The sequence below is a fragment of the Rousettus aegyptiacus genome, unplaced genomic scaffold (assembly GCF_014176215.1).
Source record: "Rousettus aegyptiacus isolate mRouAeg1 unplaced genomic scaffold, mRouAeg1.p scaffold_m13_p_9, whole genome shotgun sequence".
Lineage (NCBI taxonomy): Eukaryota > Metazoa > Chordata > Mammalia > Chiroptera > Pteropodidae > Rousettus > Rousettus aegyptiacus.
This window is the reverse complement of record NW_023416312.1, coordinates 45211705-45227902: the sequence shown is the minus strand read 5'-3', so window position 1 is coordinate 45227902 and position 16198 is coordinate 45211705. Positions and strand designations below refer to the sequence as shown.

The 16198-nt window shown below is 36.1% G+C and overlaps 1 protein-coding gene across 3 annotated transcripts in view; it reads right to left on the bottom strand.

Annotated features, from left to right (window-relative positions):
* The window catches only part of APOOL (apolipoprotein O like), a 76575-nt gene extending 61513 nt beyond the window's left edge, over positions 1-15062 (bottom strand). For 2 of the 3 annotated variants that reach the window (XM_016136010.2, XM_016136012.2), the window contains exon 1: positions 14967-15062. In XM_016136010.2, the coding sequence (XP_015991496.1) occupies positions 14967-14981 (15 nt within the window). In that variant the 5' untranslated portion in view covers positions 14982-15062. The remainder of the gene's footprint in view (positions 1-14966) is intronic. The other variant, XM_016136011.2, reaches the window with a different exon arrangement.
* Between the last annotated feature and the right edge of the window lie 1136 nt (positions 15063-16198).

Here is a 16198-nt window from a genome sequence, read left to right as displayed (position 1 = left end):
TATCTGGGACACTGAGGCAGACAGCACAATACTGTCTGGGGGTGAATTGGCCCAGATGTCCTCTATCACACACCCTTCCTTATGCCAAGGCATACATGGGACAATCCAATATGCAAAAAACACATCACTACTGAATTGACTCACAGTGGGTTGCTGTGTGGCTTGGCCAAATGAGGGGGACCTACCAATGGCCCAAACATGCTGGACATCTTTGCTGGAGCTGTAAATGTTCCTCAGGGAGATGTTAATGAGGCATGCTATTTACATCGTGTGGTTTGGGGGACCTAAGGTGGTGTCATTTACTCCCAGGATGTGGGGCTGCATCATCCAAAGGGCCCCACTGGCTTATTATGGAACTCTAGTGCCTTTCCTATCCACCCCAGTGGGGAGAACAATCCAGGCAGAAGCACAGGCTGCTGCTGATTTTGAGGAAATTGAACTGACCAGACATAAACAAGGAGCTGGACAAGTCCAGGGGAAAGAGAGAAGGTCCACTATCAGTGTACAAGTGCAGGGTAAAGCCTGTGGACTGATCTGATAATGACTGGAGTTAATCCTAAAAGAACTGATAAGCAGCGTAATACAATGTTGGTGGTCCTCTGGCAGCAGCTTAAACCGGAGAAGATTCCATCCCCTGCCTACCTGACAGGCAACTGACTGCACCCTGGATGAGGCCTCAAATGGAGGACCAATCCAGTCCTCGGTTCCTTGTTTAGAGTAGCTGTTGTAGGACCAGGACCCACTCGAGGTAGAGCACTGCCAGCCTATCCAAAGGTCAGCCCTTGGGGACCCATTTGACCTAACAGACTTTCAAGTAGATCTAACAGACTTACAATAGACCTTAACAAACTTTCGCAGCACACTACACTCAACAATAGCAGAATGCACCTTCTCATCAAAGGTATATGGAACATTACACATTATCTGACCACACCAGGTACAAATTAGAAATGAACAACAAAAAGTTGTTCAAAATACAGAAATATTTGAAAAATAAAAAGAATACCCCTAAATGGCGATAGGTCAAGAAAAAAAATCACAAGGAAAATTAGAAAATACTTTGAGTTGACTGAAAATGAAAACAAAGACACCAGAACTTAAGGATGAAATGAAAGCAGTGCTGAGAAAGAAATTTGCATATAGCCGTACATGTTATACTAAAAAACAGTATCTCGAAATTAATAATCTAATATATATATATAATTTTTTACCTTAGGAAAACAGGAAAACAAACATCCCCACAGCAAGCAGAAGGGAGGAAATAGTAAACATAGAATGAAAATAAATGAAATGGAGAAAAGAAAATTAATCCATAAAATCAACACACCCAAAAGCCATTTCTTTGAAATGATCATCAAAACAAACCTTTAGATAAATGACCAAGAGAGAGAGAGAGAGAGAAAAAAGGCTCAAATGAAAGTGAGGACATCACATCCTGACTTTATAGAAATAATAATATGAACTATGGTACAACAACAATTAGAAAACTCAGATGAAATAGACAAATTCCTAGAAAGGGACAAATTATAAAAGGAACTCAAGAAGACATGGAAAATCTGAACATATAACCAGTATAGAGACTGAATTAGTAATAAAATCTTCCCACAAGGAAAGCCAGGTATAGACTGCTCCATGGGTAAATTCTACCTACCTTTAAAGAAGAATTAACACCAATCTTTGAAAAAGTATTCCAAAAAGTAACAGAGGAGGCAATATTTCCCCACTTATTCTCTGGGGCCAGTATTTCTCTGGCACCAAAATCAGACAAAGATATCACTAGAAAACTACAAACCAATATTGCTTATGAATACAGAAACTGAATATAGACATATAAAAAGTACTATACATCTGACCAAGTGGGATATATAGCAAGAATGCAAGGTTAGTCCACTATATGAAAATTAATCAATGTAATATACCATATTAATAAAATAATGAACAAAAAACACTATCAGGACACACAAAAAAACACACTTGGCAAATGCCAGTACTCTTCCATGATTAAAAAAAAAACAACAACTCAATAAACTAGAAATAGAAAAGAACTGTCTTAACTAGGTAAAGGGGAACCACAAAAATCCCACAGATAACACACTTCAAGTTGAAAGGCTGAAAGGCTGAAAGCTTTCCCCTATGATCAGGAACAAGAACAGAAAGAATATCTCTTGTCACTACTTCTTAACATTGTACTGAAGGTTCTAGTAAGGGAAATTAGACAATAAAAAGAAATAAAATGCATGTAGATTATTTATGCATGACATGATCTTGTACGTAGAGAATTCTAAGGTACACGCATGTGTATGTGTATGCACTCAACTATTAGGGCTAATAAACGAATTCGGCATGGTTATAAGAATTCAGATCAATATAAAAACTATGTTTTATTCCTATATGCCGGCAATGAATAACTTGAAAATGAAATTACAAAAATGACTCCATCTACAATAACATTAAAAATAATCAATTACTTAGCAATAAATTTTTTAAAAAAGAGCAAGTTTTTTAGACTGAAAACTGCAAAATATTGTGGAAAAAATTAAAGACCTAAATACATGGAAAGATTCGTGGATTGTAAGACTTAGTACTGCCAAGATAGCAATACTCCTCAAATTGACCTACAGATTCGAGGCAATCATTATAAAAATCTCAGATGCCCTTTTTGGTAAAAATTGTAAAGCTGATTCTAATATGCATACAGAAATATGCATATAATCCAGAAAAGTCAAATCCTGAAAAAGAAGTGCAAAGTTAAAGGACTCACACTTTCCCATTTTAAACTTACTAAAAAGCTACGATAACGAAGACAGTGTGATAGTTTTTGATAAAAGTGCCAAGACAATTCAATGGGGGGGGGGGGGATGAAGAGTCCTTTTGGCAAATATCCACAGGCTAGAAAATAAAACTGTTCTCTACTTCATAATATATATATATATATTACATATATAAATAATATGTAATACATATATATACACACAATTTATCATGGACCTAAACATAGACCAAAATTTATAAAACTCTTAGAGAAAAAAGACCACAGAGGTATAGATCTTTGTGACTCTGGATAAGGCAATAGTTTCTTATATGTGACACCTAAAACCACAAGCAACAAAAGAACAGATAAATTCAACTTCATCAAAATGAAAAACTTTTCTGCTTCAAAGGGCACTATCAAGAAAGTAAAAATGACAACCCACAGAAATATTTGAAAATCATATATCTGATGAAGGTCTAGTATCAAGGATATATTTTAAAAACTCACACAACTTAATAAAAAGGCAAATAACCTGTTTTTTTTAATGGGCTAATGATGTGAATATGTATTTCTCCAAAAAAGATAAACAAATGTCCAATAAGCACATGAAAGAGTGCTCAACATTAGGGAAATGGGAATCGAAATCAAAATGACAAACCATTTACCTATTCACACAGACTGGCTATACGAAATGACAGATAATAAAATGTGTTGGAAGGATGTGGGGAAATTAGGTGCCTCAAACATTGCTGGCAAAAATATGAAATTTTGCAGCCACTTTGAAAAATAATCTGGCAGTTCCTCAAAAAGGTAAAAATAGACTTGTCACATGATCCAGAAATTCCACCTCCAGACCTCTACCTGAGAGATGAAAACGCAAAAATGTGTACACAAATCTTCATAGAAGCATTACTGATAATTTTCAAAAAGTGGAAAGAATCCTAATGGCCCTCAAATGGCAAACAGGTTAAGAAAATATGGTATATCCATACAACGGAATATTATTTATCAATGAAAATGAATGAAATATGATAGATACTACACCATGGATGATCCTTGAAAACACTGTGCTAAATAAAAGAAGCCAGGCACAAAGGCCACATAATCCAAGATTCCATCTACATGAAGTGTCCATAACAGGCAAATAGAGACAGAAAGCAGATAACTGGTTGCCTAAGGCTGGTAGAGGGAGGGTGGAGGGGGATAGGAAGTCCAGTTAATGGGTACGAGGTTTCTTTTAGGAAGGATAAAAATTGTCTAAAATTCGATTATGGTGATGGTTGCGCAGTTGTGTAAATATACTAAAATCCTTTGAATTATACACTTTAATGGGTGACCTTTATTTTATATAAATTTTATGTTAAAGCTTAAGTAAGTTGGAAACAACCAAAATGTCCTACAACAGGTGAATAAGGTTACACAAACCATGGTATATCCATATCATGGAATACTACTCAGGAATAAAAAAGAAATTATTGATACATGCAACAACTCAGATGGATCTCAACGGTATTATGTTGAGTGAAAAAAAGCCATCTCAAAATGTCATCCATCTACTGTATTATTAAAACATTTCTATAACATTCTTGAAATGACAAAATATAGAGATAGAGAATAAATTAGTGGTTGCCAAGTATTCGTGACAGTGGAGGAATGGATAGGTGTGATTATAAAGGGGGAGCATGAGGAAAATCTTAACAGTGATGGAATAGTTCTGTATCTTGATTGTGGTGACACGGGAATCTACATGCTGGATAAAGTCCCATGGAACTGTACACATACAAAGTGCCATACTGTACTATAATAATTTAAGATGTAACAATTGGTAGAAACTGAGTGAAGAGTCCAGGGCACCTCTGCAGCTTCTTGTGAATCTATAATTACCTCAGAATAAAAACTTAAAAAAGGATATTACAAATGAACATGACAAACAGACTCATGAACATGGACAATGGTTCAGTAGTTACCAGAGGAAAGGGGTAGGAAGGGAGGTAGATAAGGGTAAAAGGGGTCAAATATATGGTGACAGAAGGGAATTTAACTCTAGGTGGTGAACACACAATGCAATATACATATGATGTATTATTGAATTGTGCCCTTGAAATCTATGATTTTATTAACCAATGTCACCTCAATAAATTTAATAAAAAGTAAAAACTAAAAACAATTTAAAAAATTAAATTATATTGAATTTTTAAAAGAATATGACAGAAGTATTGAAGGACATATAAATTATACTTGGAATGAGTGGGTAGAGATAACCAGAAAACTATTCCCAGAGGAAGATTATTATGGCTAAATCTTGAAAAATAAATAAAAGGTAAGAATAAATAATTCCATTTTGTTTGTTTAACCATGACATAAACCAGCAATAGCTAAATAATCCAGTTTTATAGTTATTCATCATTAAATAATTTAAGGGGTTACAAACAGACCTTCCATAAGTTTTCATTCCTTTAATAAAATCCTATATTTATATAGTCAATCCTATGGCAATTATATTGAGAATAATATAGAAACTCTTGTTTTATATTTTTACTGATACAGCTGAAAAATATAAGCCACAAAGTTATCTTATATAATTATCTTTTTCTTTTAATAAAGAAGACAACTTCTTCATATAACTTGGTTTTCAGAGGTTAAAATATATCTAGGTGAGGTGTGGTCTTTTAAACCAACAAAACTACATTAACATCTTTAACCTAGGTAAGGTGTAAAATATAATTATTCAATGTATTAAGTATAAATTATTTTCATTTATATGAAGAAATACAGAAGATCATGAAGAATAAGCAAGATCCAAACAAAGAGAATAAGCAGAGCAAGGGTAAAAATCTATTGTGAATTTTTCTCAAAATTTTGAGGTTCAAAATTTCAGCTTTGCTGTAGGCGGAAATATAAATATAAAAATACTTCCAAAGTTAAATGCAAATATTGGTTTTCAATTATTTATGCTGTTTCTTGCCCTCCATTTTAGTTCAGATGAGTGAATGGATATAAAGTATTTTTTCTGCTTACATTATTAAGTTCTGTTTAACATCTACTGGTTCTTTCATGATAAACACAAGGATTTGTGTTTCATTAGACTAAGGTAAATACTTCACTTTAAATATATTCTGATCAGTACCAAAATATGCCAAATATAAATTACAGATTTACCTGTTTTGCAAACAGCAGTTTTATGTTTGTATACCATTATTTTGAAACTCACCATCTTTATTTGTGAGATTCAGTTTAGTCCCCCAAAAATACAGAATCACTGCCTACTGCCTATGGTAGACAGTGGGTAGATCTATGGGATAGCAGACCTTAGACTAAATGCCTGCCTATACTTCCAAACTGGTCTTATATGTCCTAAGGTGTTCCCAGACTTCCCCAGGCTTCCATAACTCCTGTTGCATACCATTATGCATCTGTTACAAGGAACTAATTATAATTACATTTATATGTCTCTCTAAAATAGGCATTGGGCCCCTCAAAGGCCTCTGCTTTATTAATTTTAGTATATTTAGTATATTTCTGTATTAATCAACTTTGCTGCAGTTACAAATGACCTCCAAAATTTTAAGAGCTTACAACAAAGTTTATTTTTACCTCACATTACATGTTGGCTATGGATTGTTGGCTGCTCCTCTGCTCCACACATATCTTCTCACTCCAGAATTCAGGCTAAAGAAGCAACCCTTATTTGTGATATATCATTTTTGTGGTAGAGGGAAAGAACAGGAAATCTAGGCAAGGTTATATAATCCTCTTACGGCAGCAGTCCCAACCCTTTTGGCAGCAGGGATCAGTGCTCCTATGAGAATCTAATGCCTGATGATCTGAGGTGGAGGTGAGGTGGCGATGCTAGCGCTGAGAAGCAGCTGCAAATACAGATAAAGCTTCGCTCACTCGCCGGCCACTCACCTCCTGCTGTGTAGCCCAATTCTTAACAGGCCATGGACCAGTATTGGTCCGTGGCTTGGGGGTTGGGAGTTCCTGTCTTACAGGAAGAGAGAGCAAATATTTAAAACCAAAAAATGCAATCTACCACCACTTGGCAACTAGCCGTTTTTAACCCATGGTAGGTGCTTAATATAAACTTGTTGAAGAATTAAATGAACAAATTAAATGAATAAACAATTATGAAGCAACCTTATGTTCTATAGACATTTAAACTGCTTCTTTTTCCCCATAGTAACTTTTAGATATCTTTTATTTTGAATATAACTCAGTTTACTTGTCAGTTTCACCCACTAGAGTTCATTCCTTATGGACAATACTTTGGTCTTGTTCTTTGTCCTTCTTTTGTAAAAATAGATTCATTAATTGATTTCCTTTAACCACCAAATTTCATTTTTATTCTCTGTCCATAGGTAGCCATTTTAATGTATTTAAGGATTGTCTTTTTGAGTTTTAACAAAATGCATATTGTAGTAATGTATACATGTAATTTTAATTTTGTTACATATCTCATTTTTATTACTTTCTTCAAAAAGTAAATGGTGTATTAAAATTATCATTTTTTCTTACGTTTTTTCATAAAACATATTCTTTTATATCCATCTGTGTTCCTAAGTACACACATAACCCATTTCTTCTAGCTGCTATATAGGGCTACATGATGTATATTCACATTTCACCTATGCACTGTCAGTGATGGACACCTATATGGCCTCCAACTCCCCATCACCATAAATAACACTGGAATTAACATCCTTGTACTAGTGCCCTCATCAACTTGTATATCTTTGTGAAATACTCTCAGGAACAGAATTGCTGGGCCATAGGACAAGTATATATACTTAATTTCACTAAATAATATGAGATTGATCTCCATAATGGCTGTACCAGTCAACACTCCTACCAGTAATGCGTGGGAGTGCTTATATTCCCATATCCCTATCAACGTGTGTACTTAATCAGCATTCTTTTTCTATCTTAATAAAGTATTATCTCATTGTTTGAAAATGTGGTTACCTGATCATTATTTTGAGCATCTCTTCATGTGCTTGTTAGTTTGAGTGTTTTCTCTTCTATATACCTCTTGTTCATATTGTTGATCTTTGTATCCCCAATGTTTATCACCATCTCCTGCATACCACAGGCATTTAAATGATTTTTGAATAAATGTATAAAATAATAAGAATGTATGAAAGAATAAGGTATCCACAAAGTTTGTTAAGTTGGATGTGGGGGGTACTTTAAGATGATCCCAAGATCAGATGCTAGTGTTCTTAAGTGAAATAAGGAACCAGCAGAAAAAATTAAATTTGGTAAAGATGAAGAAATTTGAAACATGTTGATTTGATGCATCTAAAAATATCAAGTAGGAATCTGGGAATATGAATGAATGAGATGAACTATAGAGCCAGGCTGAGTAGGGGACATAGCAGCAGTTACCTTGGTGATATGAGAAGCTCCTGGTAAGTTTTCAGAATGACTGAGCATAAAGATCTAAAAACAATCGGGCCAAATCTACATTAAATATGTAACTCATGCCTTCGCCTAGAGAACTAATATCCATTAAGTCTATACAACAGATGGTCTCATTCAGGAGATTACACGAATGGGTTACACTTTTCCCCCAACATGTTCAACTTCAGCAACTTTCACTATCTCTCACAGATTGCTGCTTACACTAGTTGTCTTAAAGTGTTTTTTTTTTAATCTGAGGAACAAATTTCCTAACTTAAATTACAAGATCTAAATAAGTTAACTTTTAATAGCAACTCTAAAAATAGTCCACAATATTTTCAACAACTTTATTACTTCTAAAAAGTACTCAAAAGTAAATTGTACCAGACAGATCATGAAGCTCAGAAGTATCCATCTATTGCCCTGCCCCTTCCAGGAAGCCTCAGAGCACCTGAAAATCATATTGCCCCCTTCTGTAATTCTTAATATAAGCCATTATACTTTGAAGTATGGGACTGATGCACTGGCCAAAACTGACTGGACTAGGGATTGGTACCTAAGCTAAAGGCGGACAACTACAGGATATCTTATAAAGGGGCTTGATGTGCAATTTATGCCCAAGAGGGGTACTCTGTAATAATCAGTGACTAGCAACAAATCAGATTCTCTCTGCAGGAAAAGTCTGGATGTGAAGCACATGGGTTAGCAGAAACAGTTGTCATGAGAATAGTAACTGCCAGAGTCACTATAGTATCCTGAATGGTTCTTCTTGAGATCTATTTAGCTGGTGAGACAGTTTCCTATGTTTTCTTCCTAATGCTGTTTCCTTCCATTAAATTATTCAAGTATTAAGATAACTTGAACAATTCTCTGTTCCTCATAATCTGGAAAAGTCTAATACTCTGTTCTCTATAACATATAAAAGCCACACATAGCCCGCCTAAATTAGTGGTTTCCAAACCTAGCAACACCTCAGAATCACCTGGTGAGTTTGAAAAACATTAAAATACACCATCTGGGGTGGGGCTCAGGCATTGGTACTTTTTAAGCCCCTAGATGATTTTAATGAACAGCTAGGATTAGGAAACACCGATTTACATGAGCCCAATGTGAAACAATATTAGGGAACTTTAGGATCCGTGACAAGCAATCCTTTATTTTCATAGCCAATGAGGTTCACCAAACATCTAATAGCCATCTGTGAGGATGGTATCATGGGGAACAGTTCAGTCATATGGTTGTAGAAGGAGGCAATGCACAGATCATTTTCACTTTATGGGTTAAAGTGAATCTGGAATCTATACCAAACATGGTTAAATAGGCTAAGGGTTTCAAAGGATGACTTTCAAAGTTACACCGAAAATAAAGATGTTCAACAATGCTGAGAGAAAACAGCATTGTTGGGGATAACCACAAGTCTTTCCAAGTACAAACTTCACTTTGCTATGTTCCAACTCTTTTCTGGGATCAGTCACATGAAACAAAGAAGAGGAAAGAGTAAAGAACTAAAGTAGACACAAAGGAATACACAGCTGGTATTAACAAAGATTTTGAAACTATAAGACCTATGATGCCCATGTTTCTTCCCATCCACACCATCCTTGGCCTAAGCCCCAACACATCATCCCACAGCCACGTATCATCTCCTGTATTCTATTTCTTAGAGTACTCTGTATTTTCTCTCTACTGACCAAACTTCCTGCTACCCCTCAAAACTCCAAAAGTCATTCCATGTATGCACCCGCCCCTCTCCTTGCCTGAAATGAAACACGACTGTCCCCTGAGGTCACTGCTTCCCTGTAACTCTCAAGTGGGGGCTATTCAATGTGTCTCAGGTATAAGAGGTAGACTTTGTCTTCTTCCAGATTCCCAATGCTGCTTCTAAGCCACTACTTCTCCACCCTTAGGTAAAAACCTCTGTTTGTTTGTTTGTTTGTTTGTTTTTAGTGAGAAAGTGGAACAACTGGAACCCTCATAAATGGAAATGTAAATTGGCACAACCAATTTATAAAACTACTTGATAGTATATACCAAAGCTGCATGTCCTATGACCTGGTGTTCCCACCCCTAGGTATATACTCAAAAGAAACGTGCACTTACATGTACCACAAAGAAATATACAAGAATGTTCTTAGAAGCATTATTTGTAATAGCTCAAAACTGAAAATAATTAAAATGCCATCAAAAGAATGGATAAAAAAATTGGATATATTCACCTTCTGGAACATCATTCAGCAATAAGAATGAATGAACTAATGTTGCATGCATAATGGCTGAATGTCAGAAACATAACATTGGGTGAAAGAAGCCAAACATAACGAATACTGCATAAGTCTATTTATATTATATAACATTCAAAAATAAGAAAACATTAGTCTATGGTAGAGGATAACTATATGGATGAACAAAGGGGAGAGTTTTGGGGATGCTGGTTATATTCCTGTTTTTTTTTTTTTATTTTTAGTTTAGGTGCTTGAATAAGTATGATCATTTTGTGAAAATTAACCAAGCTATTTATAATTTGTGCACTTTACTGTATCTATGCTATACTTCAATTAAAAATAAGTTTACAGACACAAAAAAGAAAAGTAATCCTGCTCTTTTGAGGCTCATATCGTCCATTTATTCATCTTTAGTATTATCATCTACCTGTCTCCTGGTTATTTCATCACAGAGATTAAGGATCCTGGTTAAAGTTTTCTATACTCTAAATCCTGCAATAATTCTGAGTGACTTTAATGTCCATGTGGGCAAAGCCTTGCCTCACCATTCTTTGACCTCACTTACATAGACCTTTATATTCACTCCACTGTGGCTAACTATTCCATGAGAACACCCTGAATTTACCATTACCCAGAACTTGTTATAACTAAAATCATAAACTCAACAAGCTTTTCTCTGACTACAACCTCCAATTGCAGCTTTGATTTCCTTACTATTCTACTCCTGATCATTGAGCTACTAAAACTACCTTAGAAAAATGTTTTCGAGAATAATGTACATCAATAACTAAGTACAATGTCTGACACACAGGAAATGCTCAACAAATGGTAGCCACATTCCAATATTAAGTATTCTATCATAAACAAATTCTTTTTCAGGACCCGAATTTCCTTCAAATTCATTCAACCTCTGGCATTAATGACATATGGTTTTTATTGGACACTAGTACATCCTTTCAAATTCTTTTAAATGAAGGCCAGTCCTCCAGCCATTCTGATTTAAGAAATCATCAAGATCATATGGTAGTTCTAGTATTAATTTTTTGAGGAAACACCAACTGTTTTCTGTATTGGCTGCACCAATTTACATTTCCAACAGCAGTGTGTGAGGGCTCCCCTTTCTTCATATTCTCTCCAACATTTGTTATTTCTTATCTTATTGGTAATAGCCATTCTAAAAGGTGTGAAGTGTGACCCAGCAATCCCTCTTCTGGGTATCTACCCCCAGAATTTTAAACACTTATTCATAAAGGTATAGGTACCCCTATGTTCGCTGCAGCATTATTCACAATAGCCAAGACATGGAAACAACACAAATGCTCTTCAATGGACGACTGGATAAAGAATATGTATACACACACACACACTCACACACAAAATGAAATACTATGCAGCCATAAAAAATATTAAACATTGCTATTTGCAACAACATGGATAGATCTTGTGACTATTAAGCTAAGTGAAATAAGTCAGAAAAGGACAAGAACTGTATGACTTCACTCACGTGAAGAAACAAAAAGAAACAAATGAACAAACTAAACAAACATACAAATCAACAAAAAACAAACTCATAGATACAGACAACAGAATGGTGGTTACTAAAGTGGAAGGTGGGTGGAAGATGAAGAGGGTAAAAGGGGTCAAATACACGGTGACTGAAGGAGACTAGACTTCTGGTGGTGAACACACAATAGAGTATGCAGATATCATATTACAGAGTTGTACACCTGAAATCTATGTTATTAACCAATGTTAACCCCCCCAAAAATTTAATAAAAGTAAAAATTAACTAAAACCTAGTAGGACAATGATGAAAAAAGTTAGTAGGCGAGAGCAGCACAATTCTTGTTCCTCAAGGCTAATTGCATATCAATGCTCCACCAGCACATTTGCTCAACAAGATCCTATATTTCAAGCTGTATGTAAACTTTTTTCAGAGTTATCTACCAACCTTCAGGACTCCCCTCTACCTTACTCCTTTTAATTAAACCCTGGAGCTTCAAAATTAACACATATCACCTTTTTGGAACCTTGGCCTCCCAGATGCTTCTTCAAGCTTAAGTTCCTTGATCTGTACTCAGATAATGTGATTTCAGATCCTGCTCTACCGCAGACTGTGTGATGGGCAAGATACTCAACCTTCCTAAGCCTCAATTACCTTACCTGTAAAATGCTGATAATAACAGTACCTACTCATAAGACCACTGTGAAGCATTATTAGAAAATTCACACAAAGTGCTTAGCAAAATGCTTAGCACAGTAAATGTTCAATAACATAGTAACTCTGATTACTATTATTATCTTTCCTCTATACTAGTTTTTGGCATATTTCCTCGTTTCCAAACCTGCTCTGGTATCCTTTTTCCCCAGTTTCATTGGGATACAACTGACATATAGTCTTATGATTTTTTTTTATATGAAAAGACACCTTTTCTGGAATTTGCTACCCCCATCCCAAGATTTCTTTCTTTCCTTTCACCCCAACACTTCTCTAAAGAGTAATGTACACCATCCTTTCAGAGGAAGCAAGGATTGGTAGAAAGATCATGGACTTCAGGGCCAAATATACCAGTGTTTCCAATATGGCTTCTCCACTTAGCAGCTGTTTTAAGACCTAGAGCAAGCACTTTTTCTAAGCCTGTTTTTTTCATATGTAAAATGGGGATACTACCAATTTCCTAGGGTCATCAAGAGATTTAAACTGAATTAACATGTGTAAAGCAGCTGGTCAAAGTAAGTGCTAAATGAATGTCAGTTTCCCACCCCTCATCCATTCTTTAACCCCTTACAATCTAGGCTTTCCCTCTACCACTTCACTAATACCTCTTTATATCACTTCAGCTCTCATTAGCATTATGACTTTTGACAATTTACCTGACTTCTCCAAACCTTAGTTTTTCATTTGTAAAATGGCAATAATAATATCTACAACATAAAGTTGTCTTGAGAACTAAGTGAAATAACATATATATTTTAGCATAGTGGCTGGCCTTGTAGTAAGCACTTAATACATGGTAGCTGCCAGTGATTAATTAATGGCCAAATCAAAAGATTGTTCAAATCTCTCTCCTCTATGCTTTAGTGACAACACATTATGGTGCGCTCCTGAGAGAAGGCACTTCCCTCACTCTGAAGCACAATCGTTTTGTGTTATATGTTGCATCTCCACTCCTTAATTTAATCTCTTTTATATTCATTGTCTGGCACTTACTTATTCATGTAGAATTTGTTGAGTTCCTAATATGTCATATCTGTGCTAGATACTAAGGATACAAAAATTAATGTCATAATTACTGTCCTCAATTAGCTTGTCATTTAGAAGAGTAGAATATACAAGTAAAAAGTCTATCATTTACAATGTGATAAGTGCTATGGTAAGAATATGCCCAAGGTTTTCTGGGAGAACTATCTTGGAAATGCATTTTGTGCTTAGCATATGAAGAAGCAGTACACAATAATGTTAAATGAATGAATGAATGAATGAATGAATAGGAACTACCTAGATGAGGATCTGAAAGGGCACTTCAGGCCCAAAGAGGAGAGTAAAAGGCTTGGAGTACAAATGTTAGGAGAGTTCCTGAGAGACAGGAGATAAAGCTGGAAAGCCAAGGCAGGGTCAGGTGTTTTAGACATAGAACTCTGACCTGACCCCAAAGGACAGATAGATAAAGAATGGAGTGCCAATAACGATTCTTAAGCAGGGGAGAGTCATAGTCAGATTTGCATTTTAGGAGAAGTACTACTCCGGCAGTGCAAGGAAAAACAGATTCCATGAGAGCCGGTTAGAGTTCAGTTAGAAGGGTGTCGTGATAACTCAAATAAATTGAGAGCCAGAATTGCAGAAATGGAGAATGGCGACTCAAGACAGATACTGAGCCAGCTTAAACACTGACTAAACTTATTTGTTCATGTTTGTATCTCCTGAAAGCAATGCATTTAATACTTAAAACCCCGCTACATACATACATACATATATATATAATTTCTCTACTACTGTTATTGAAACGTACTAGGGAACTGCTGCTATCAGCCAGCTGAGTCACTTCCCGTACACAGACTCTTACGTGGCACCTTTTCCCATACAGAATTCAAAAGAAATTTAGGCTTGTTATTCAAACCCGGAGATTAACAATATTAATAGAAATTTGTGCACTTCAGAGAGACTGAGATGTCTCTTTCCTGGTCATTTCACTCCAAATAACATTTGAAGCAAGTCCTTCAAAGGGTCACGAGGCCCCGCCCAGTGAACCCAAACAAATGCCCAGGATTCTTTCCTTTGTTTCAGCTCAAGACCCAAAGGTCTGCTGCTGCTTATCGGCCAGCCGGCCGTTTTCACCCAGCCGTTTTCCAGTTTTCACTATGCTGCTGCATAAACTGTCAACCCCAGGGGATTTAGGAGAGACTGCTGTCCCACGCTGAGAAAACTCTAAAGGGGATAGGCGGATATCTTCAGGCTTTGAACGTTAAGATTCCCTGACCTTGACAATTACCTCACAACCCCACTTCCACCCCGCCTCTTGCTTTGGGGCTCCCTTCTATAGATACTAGAATGCTGTCTGCACCCAGAGAAACTAAAATTTTTTCTTACTTACCCTAATGGCCGCCATGTCTGCGACCCTGTCCGCCCAAGTTTTCCTACGGAGCGTGAAGAAGGACAAGTCAGTTCAACACGGCTCCCCCTCACTGCGGCCCCGCCTAGGTACGCCTCTTATCTTCCGGCTCCCGCCCTTTCTCCGCCCTCCCAGAGCTTCTTTAGGAAGCTGCTACAATTGGTCAGCTGTCTTCCGAAGAAAATGATTTATCCTTATGGTTTACTGTTCCTATCCCTAATAAAGCCTTCATAGTCTAGTTGATAGCTATTTTGCTAGGTGCAGAAGTATTCATTATTTTCGTTGTTTCAAGAATATGTAGTTTGTCCCCATAAGGTTTTAAAACTCAAGTCCAGCTGCCTTAATAAATAGTCACAAAGGAAACGTTACCTCTGCGATACATAGGCAAGTTCATACATTTTAAGACTAGGTGACTAAACGCTTACTATATGCCAGGCACTTGTTCAAGGTAGAGAACAAAACATTGTGCCTCCCCTCATGGAGTTTACGGTTCCAGAAGGAAAAGAGAGACAAATAAATGTTACAAAGTGCCAAATGCTACGAAGGAGAATAAAACAATATGGATTTAGATAGGTTAGGGAAATGTTTTCTGGTAAGGTGACATTTGAGAAAAGTCCTGGAGGAATTTAGGGAAGAGTGTTCCATGCAGAAGGAACAGCAGTGAAAAAGGCCACTGTGCCTGGAGTGATGAACTAAGAGGGACTAAAATAACACATTGTGTAGGGGCTTTTTGTACAACCAGTTTTTGAATTTGAGTCTGAATAAAATGGGAAGTCAGTGGAGGGTTTTAAGCAAAGATGTGGCATGATCTACATTAGATTTTTAAAGGGATCATTTTAATGCTGTAAAGAAAATACATTGTGGATAGGTGCAATATTCTCAAAGCAGCAAAATCTCCCCTAGGCCTCCAGTGAATGATTCTAAGGAAAGAAGATGCTCATAATCTGCTCATCAACGCGCCCAATAGTAATTCATTTATTCATTAAATAAACATTTAAGTATGAACTATATACAAAGCATCAGTAACATCCCTAGTATTTTGACACCAAAAGCAGATAATTTTTAACAGCCTCCTCCTCTATAAAAATTTTTTAAGAAATAATGATGAAATTATTTACTAATAAAGACCATAAAGAAATGGAGTTTTTTTTTTCTTTTATTGAACTCCTTTACCTATCATGCCAATATAAAATTAAAATAGAAAATAAATACTA